Source organism: Rattus norvegicus, chromosome 3 (genome assembly GCF_036323735.1).
Source record: "Rattus norvegicus strain BN/NHsdMcwi chromosome 3, GRCr8, whole genome shotgun sequence".
Classification (NCBI taxonomy): Eukaryota; Metazoa; Chordata; class Mammalia; order Rodentia; family Muridae; genus Rattus; species Rattus norvegicus.
This window is the reverse complement of record NC_086021.1, coordinates 163,826,230-163,833,889: the sequence shown is the minus strand read 5'-3', so window position 1 is coordinate 163,833,889 and position 7,660 is coordinate 163,826,230. Positions and strand designations below refer to the sequence as shown.

At 44.5% G+C, this 7,660-nt stretch overlaps 1 protein-coding gene across 10 annotated transcripts in view; it reads right to left on the bottom strand.

Moving 5' to 3' along the window:
• Positions 1-3,163: 3,163 nt before the first annotated feature.
• Raly (RALY heterogeneous nuclear ribonucleoprotein) overlaps positions 3,164-7,660 on the bottom strand; it is a 64,544-nt gene continuing 60,047 nt past the window's right edge. For all 10 annotated transcript variants that reach the window (XM_008762314.2, XM_063283371.1, XM_008762317.4 and 7 more), the window contains 4 exons: positions 6,158-6,271; positions 5,764-5,996; positions 4,378-4,426; positions 3,164-3,516 (listed from right to left, as the gene is read on the bottom strand). In XM_008762314.2, coding sequence (XP_008760536.1) covers positions 4,382-4,426; positions 5,764-5,996; positions 6,158-6,271 — 392 coding nt within the window. In that variant the 3' untranslated portion in view covers positions 3,164-3,516; positions 4,378-4,381. The remainder of the gene's footprint in view (positions 3,517-4,377; positions 4,427-5,763; positions 5,997-6,157; positions 6,272-7,660) is intronic.

Below are 7,660 nucleotides of genomic sequence, written 5' to 3'. Positions count from 1 at the left end.
AGTGCCTCTTGTGTAACTAGTGCTCCATTGCTTTTGTGTGTATGTTCTGTTCATTTCTCTCGGTGGGACCACTCGGTATGTGCTACTGACTTCCGTTAACTCACATCTGTCTGCAATTCCTATTCCCAATGCCCTCTTTTGTCCTCAGGAATTGCATGCATGTGATCTATAAACATACAGGCAGATAAAACACTCATACACACAAAACCCTGAAAACCTTTTAAATCTAATGTGGAAAGAGGCCTAGGCATGCCATGCTTAGCCTGTGACCAGCAAGCCAGTCAAGGCTGTAAATGCAGTACAACAGAATTAGCTTATTTTTAAAACATGACATTTTGTGTTTTGTGCAACTCAATCACATAGAGTTTACAGATAACCCTTTTGTTGGAATGTCAAATGGAACTTGCCTGAAACCTAAGGCAGTGGGGTCAATTGGCTAGAGCCCGTCCTACCATGGAGAAATCAGGATGCGGAGAACGCTGACTTGGCAATAAATAGGGTAGGGGATGATGTTGATCCTCCGGATGGGGATTCATGAAGAAAATTGACAACTGGAGTTGGATAGGGTAGGGTTTGACTTAGGTCATTAAAGACATCTCAGTGCAGCTGCCACAGAACAGAGAATGCCGTACGTTAGGTTCCAGAAAAGGATAGAGAGGTGCAGGCATTAAAGGGGGTTAGAGCAAAGAACACTGGCAATGTGCAAAGGCCCAAGAGACAGAGAAAAATGAACAGTATTTTCAGTCATGTAGGGCAAGTTCTCTGAAAGCTAGGGCTACACAGACCTTGGAACAAGCTAAGAGTATCTGGATACTATCAACTTAAGGTTGTCTAGATATGGGGATGGATGATGGCTCAGCACTGGCTGTTCCAGAGAACTGGTTCCCAGCACTTACATGGTAGCTCAAAACCATCTGTAACTCTACTTTTGGGGGACCCAACACCCTCTGTGGGCACTAGGCATTCACATAAAATTTAAAAATAAATTTAAATCTCACTGGGTTTTGCAGCTAAAATATTTGCATTTTGTCATTCAGACTTAAAATTTTTGAAGTTTTTGGAAATATGTGAGTGTTCTTATTTTCATGGAGTTATAGTTAAGATTGTACTTAAAAGCTCAGTTAAAAATCTGTTCCTTTAATAGTTTAAAATTAGAAATAACAACTCTGGGGTTTCCATGAAGAATATTCAGAGAATGCCTGGTTTAAAGAGTTTTTGGCTGTAAACATTGAGTAAAAGCTATATTAACATTAGCCTAGAGGGGCTACAATCTTAAAATATCTCAGGCAAATTCTGATGTTTGCCTTGGTCTGGAGTGCTTGATGTCTGTCATCAAAACCTATATAAAACTTTAGCGGTGGTAATTGTTTAAAATGGTGCTACAGCTGATCTCTTAGAAGGTTAGCACTCTAACCCTGCCTCCCAGGTTGGGTGTAGATGATCAAACCTAGAGCATTTGTAATTGCTAGGTGGATGCTGTCCTACACCCTCAACCTGACCCACATTCCTGGGATCCTGGAGGGCAGAACTATCTAAGGAAAACATGTGTGCAGGTTAACACTTTACTTTTACTGGGTATTGCAGCGACTCGATTATCAAACTTAATGGACTACCTGTGGCCTTTTGATCTGCTTAATTTAGAAGGTCTGCTCTATGGGGACCCTGGCTAAGTAACATTATTCCAAATTCTTAGTACTATTCTCCTGGTAACCAGCCTTCTGCACTGTACCCTCTCAAGTTTTAAATGTCTATAGTCATCTGCAAAACTTTTTCTTTCTTTAGCTCGTGGACAGACTATGAAACACATTTAAGGGCACTGTAAACTGATGACTTATTAAACACCAGCATGCCCAAAATGGCAGTGATAGAGGACAATAAATGGCCCGGGTTTACCAAAGAGGAAAAGCCCTTTTGACTCTACAGGAATATTTGTATTTTATGGGGGAAGGGGTCTAAATAGAATGAAAACTAAAGCATACTAAGATAGGTAGCAACAACAACAAAACCCACCATACTAGAAAGTGACATCAAGCTCCAAGAAGCTGAAGAGAAGACAATTTCTAATAAAAAATTCATCATTCTAAGGCAGCAGAGAAAGTGGTGAGTTCTTAGTCTGGTTTTGGCTCAAGCGGTTCAACTAAGAAGCTGAGCAAAGATGAGACTGTGACCAATTGCTGGGTGACAGCTCAACAACCTTATTGTGTCTTATTTACTGTTGGTCTTTGTTTACTGAAACAGAATCTCTTATAATGTAGGCTGGCCTCAAACTTGCTATATAACCAATATGGCCTTGAACTTTGGATTCTCCTGCCTCTACCTAACCAATGCTGGGATTAGTTTCATGCTACCTTCAAAAAAAAAAAAAAAAAATCCCTGTTACATACCATTTTGGAAGAAATAGAGCTATTTCTTGCTTCAAGCCATCTAGATTCTAGAGTTGCATAGAGGCTCTAAAAATGGTTGATACGTTCATGGGCTGTTGTGCTGGGATGACAGGCATCTGCCATCACATCACCTATCTAACCTCAGTCAGTTAACCCAGGAATACTGGTGCAGACGGATCATTACTGGACCAGAAGGAGTGTTCCCTCGAGAACAGTAGTTGGTGAATAGAAGTGTTCAATATAACACTGGTGAGCAGGAGCCAGGACACCACTGAGAAACACCACAGGCTGCTGTTGGCTACTTCTGTCAACTTGAGTCATTTAGGAAACAAAACCTTAATTGTGAAAAAATCCCAGATTGGCCTGTGCTGCATTTTCCTGATTGATGATTGATGAGGGAGAATCCAGCCCAGGCTGAGCAAGCCATGAGGAGCAAACCTTTAAGCAGCACTCCTCCATGGCTTCCAGATTCTTGCCCTGACTTCCCTTAGTTATAAGACTGTTTCCTGGAAGAAGATAAAATTATCCTGTCCTCCCCAAGAGTGTCTTATCATAGAAATTTTACATGCAGTGGGAAGGCTCCATGGGTAAAGTGTTTCCTGGGCAAGCCTGGCTTTACGCAAACTCTTAGAGCAAACTCTCTCCACAGAGCTGTCCTTTGACCTCATGGATGGTGTAGCCCGCACATGCCTACCACCTAATACCATATGCACACAACAATAAATGTAAACAAAACTAGCCAACCAAATAAACAAGCAAACCATTCATCTCAGAGCGTATTTGGATCCAATCTCTTTATTGTCAGCCCTCCCTACCCCCCGTGCCGCCCTTCACAACCCCCTTTACTTTCAAACCTATAGAAAAACCCCAAGCCTGGGAATGTCCTGGGAAAAAAAGAGCAGAGTGCTTCTGCCCCTTGGCCCAGGCAGTGCAGACAGGAAGAGTGCGTGGGATAAGGGTAGGCCAGTAACTCCACTTGCAAAGGATGTAGCACTCACTGGCTGGGATGCAATGGGGAGAGAAGTTACTGCTGCCAGCCTTCCTCTGGTACTCTCTCTAGACTGGCATCCAGAGATGGGTGCCTGGCTTGAGGCCTGAGACAGTGATGCCCTTCTGCTGATGGCCAATGCTCCTGTTAAAGAAACAAGAAACAAAGGCTGAAACTGCCCAATTTTCTGACCATATATTAATCAACCATGGGAAAGGCTTACAACTCCTGCCCTGAGCCACTATCTCCCCATTGAAGCCTCAATACTACATAACATGATGTATAATAATGTATAATAAACAGCTTTTTCTGTAAAACTTAAGCTCCAAGAGGAAAGACTTGCATGAGGAATTTTCAAAACTTATCTAGAAGCTCTTACTGATAGAGATCCAATATTACAAATGCATGATCTATTGAGATACGTCTCCAGTTACTATCTTGGAATTTCATGGGATATACTGATATTCTATTCTTCAACATCTGCATTTCCACTTCTGTTATATACACATAATCCTAATCTTGCAGAGTAGAAGGAAATCAGATAAACTGCTCCTGTCATACAGGTATGCTTAGCATCTCTTCCCCATAACAGGATCAAGTTGAACCCCTAACTCTAGCCCAAGAGATATTAACTAGTCACCACCTCTGAAGATGAATGGCATCTTCCCCCTCCTCTGCAGGGCTAGTCTACAGAATTTGTCCTGAAGACTCACAATGCTGTGCTCAAATACAGGCTGTCTATATACCCCCTGCAGGCGGAAGCCATCTCCCTCAGTAATACAGACTCAGCTGCACAACACTTCTTCCACCAGCCCCAGCCTGCGGTTTTCCTCTATATTCCCAAGGGAACCCTTTCTAGGTGGCCCTGACATGTACAGGCACAGGAAAGGCTGCATGTTAGGACTTCAGTCTCGGCACAGTGTGGGCCTCTAAGCTCACGTCAGGAAAGAAGTTGCAGCCTCTACGTCACTGTTTTCCTATTCTCCTAGCACCTGTTCCCCATACCTGCTTACTGCAAGGCCCCATCTTCTGCATCTGTGTCCTGGCTGTGCTCCTGAGAGAGAGGAGACAAACACAAATCACCCACTGCAGGTTCCAGGTTCTGTCCTGAGCCATCTGTTCAGGAAGGTCCTGTGGCTCAGAGCACTACCTGGAGGACAGTTACAAAGTTAGTCCAATAAAGGGAATCAGTCAATAAAACGGTCTTAGAATCCTGGGGTCATCTGAAGATCCTACAGGAGAAGGGGAGAGACCTGTCATGGGATGGGATCTGCCTGTGTAAGAGGAACACAGCTGTGTGCATTACAGTAAGCTCAAAGTCATGGGGTTGCGAGCTTCCCAAATTTGGGGTATTATTTAGTCTTCTTTACAGCTTTCACAGAATAAGATGAATTGTTAGGCTAGGTGTTTTTTTATTTGTTTTTGGCTTTTGTTTTTAAATAGTGGAAAACAGTTTATTTAGGACATGGAAAAGGGAGTTGAGAAGGAAGAGACGGGGAAGGGGAGAGAAAGAAGGGGGTCAGGGTGAGAAGAGAGTGGGGCCGGGGGTGAGGGATGGGGGCTGGACAGAGCTAGGCTAGGTTTTAAAGAAGAGGAACAAGCTGGGCATAAGTGTATTTACACCTATCCCAAGCTAAAGCAAGTCCCGATCCTGGAGCCCAGCTGTGATTAAAAGGAAGCTCCAGACCCAGTGAAGTCTCAGATTCACTATAGGCTTTGCTTTTTACTTGCTGTAAGGTCCTGAGCAAGGTACCTGGTAGCTCTGGGCTTCAGCCTCTTCAGGGTAAACATGGCCATTCTAATCTAATGAGTGATTCAGGACTGTTGTTAAAGTTAAATTACAAAGTGTAATATTCAGCTCAGTGTTCCCTATAAAAGCAGCAAATGCACTGTAGCATATATCTTGACTGATGGAAAAAACCAGATCTTTCCCCTCAATTTAGGCCCCCTGTCATGGCTCCTAGCCTCGCCCTGAATACTTCCAAGTATATACAGGAGTTCACTCCTTTAAGAGACAGCCTGTTAGAAACTGGAAAAGCAATAGCTTTTAGAAAATTATGATGTGGAATTAAAATCCCCACCTCACAGCTTCCCCTGCCAACCCCAACCCTCCCTGAGAAGCGGTGTTCCTAGGCCCAATTCGCCTGCTCTTCAATACACCTAGAGTAGAGGACAGACTGGACCCTGGCTTTGCCGAGGTCTGCCCCAGTCTTCAGTGGGACTTCTGATCAGCAACTCAAACAGTGAACCACACACTGCTCATTTTTCCTACTCCTTCATAGGATTAAGGCTCTGAAAAGCTCAGAGAGAGCAGCCAGTTCTGGTTCTTCCACTCTGTCATCATTTTGACAGCCCAGCCCTTCCAGGTCACACACTTAGCTGGGCCCTTACCAGCTCCTCCTCGCTATGTGTGAGCAGTCCCTCCTCATCACCATCATCTCGAGTTTGGACTTCTCCTTGGGGTGTGCCTGCCTCAGAAGCTGTGTCTTCTTGGGGTGCTGGTGGCCGGCTGCTGCTGCTCCCACTGCCACCGCTGCCGCCACTACCAACATTGCCACTGCCGCCTCCACCACTGCTGCTGCCCCCTCCTCCACCACTGCTGCTGTCACCCTTCTTCTTGCCATCTTGAAGGATAAAAGAAGTGGGAAAAGGACCAAAACTCAGCCGGAGCAGCTACTCAGCACACCTTTGTCAGAGCTGAGCACTCTACAGCAGGTCCCAACATGCAGGATCTCACGGCCCCACCCCTTGGGCACTCTCTTCCCACTCGATGCCCTCGGCTGACCTGGATTGGCCTTCTGTTCCTCAGCAATCTGCTCCAAGCGACCCAAAAGGGCATCAATGTTGGACTTGATCTGTGTCAGCTCCGTTTTGATGGTCTGTAGCTCACTGCTCTTTACTGAGAGTGGAGAGGAGACAGGATTATCACTTAGGGGCATGATGCAAACAAACCCCAGCCTCATTCTGTCAACTAGAGAGACAATTTTTTTCTGCCCAGGAAAAAGTCTCTTCTTCAGAGAACCGAGAGGCCATCCAGAGCCAAGTCCATATCATAGGAACCTGGCCATTTGAGACCCCTCAATCCTGTGGAGACTACAGGTGAATAGGAATGTAAGTGGTAGATGTTCTTATAAACACCTACGTAATGACATGTGTCTTAGTTGTGTTATAGGGTGGGGCTTGTTTTTAAAGGTACAAAAGGGTCTTTTGCAACTATATTTCCTGGTTTCTGACTGAAGTATACAGAAACCAGAATAAAACTGTCCTTATCCTCACTAAAGAAAAAACACTGCTATTTCTTTTTTTTTTTAAAGATTTATTCATTTATTATATATAAGTACACTGTAGCTGTCTTCAGACACACCAGAAGAGGGCATCAGATCTCATTACAGATGGTTGTGAGCCACCATGTGGTTGCTGGGAATTGAACTCAGGACCTCGGGAAGAGCAGCCAGTATTCTTCTCTGCTGAGCCATCCCTCCAGCCCTGTTTCTTTATTTTTCAGTGTTAAGAAAGTATAGTTCTTTAGGGGTTTGTGGGTGGGGAGAGTTTGCTGGCCTTAAATCCCAGCAATCAGGAGGCAGAGGTGGAGGCAGAGGCAGAGGCAGAGGCAGAGGCAGAGGCAGAGGCAGAGGCAGAGGCAGAGGCAGAGGCAGGCAGATCTCTCTGAGCCTGATCTATATAGAGAGTGAGTTCCATGACAGCCAGGGATACAGTCAATGACACGCAGAGAAACCCTGTCTCAAAATTCAAACAAAGAAACAAACAAACAAACAACAACAACAACAACAACAACAACAACAACACAACAAGAAGCATGATTCTAGGGCCTGGAGAGATGGTTTAATGGCACTGGTTGCCCTTGTAAAGGACCTAAGTTTGGTTTCCAAGCTGTCTGTAACTAGACCGAGGGAGATTTGTCACCTGCTTCTTGCTTTCCAGGTACTGCATATAAATGGTGCAGAGACAGGTAGGCAGGCAAAACACCCAAACACTTAAAACATTTAAAAAGAAAAAAATCAATTGTTAAAAAAAATGAAATTCTATCAATTTAGTGGTGGGGGAAAACCAGGCCATCTAGCTCGTGGTTCTTAATCCTCCCAGTGCTGCGACCCTTTAATACAGTTCCTCATGTTGTGCTGACCCCAACCACCAAATTGTTTTATTCTACCTCATATCTGTGATTTTGCTGTTATGAACTGTAATGTAAATATCTGATATGCAGGGTATGCAACCCTCAGAGGAGTCAACAACCCACAGATTGAGAACCACTGATCTTTAATCCAAG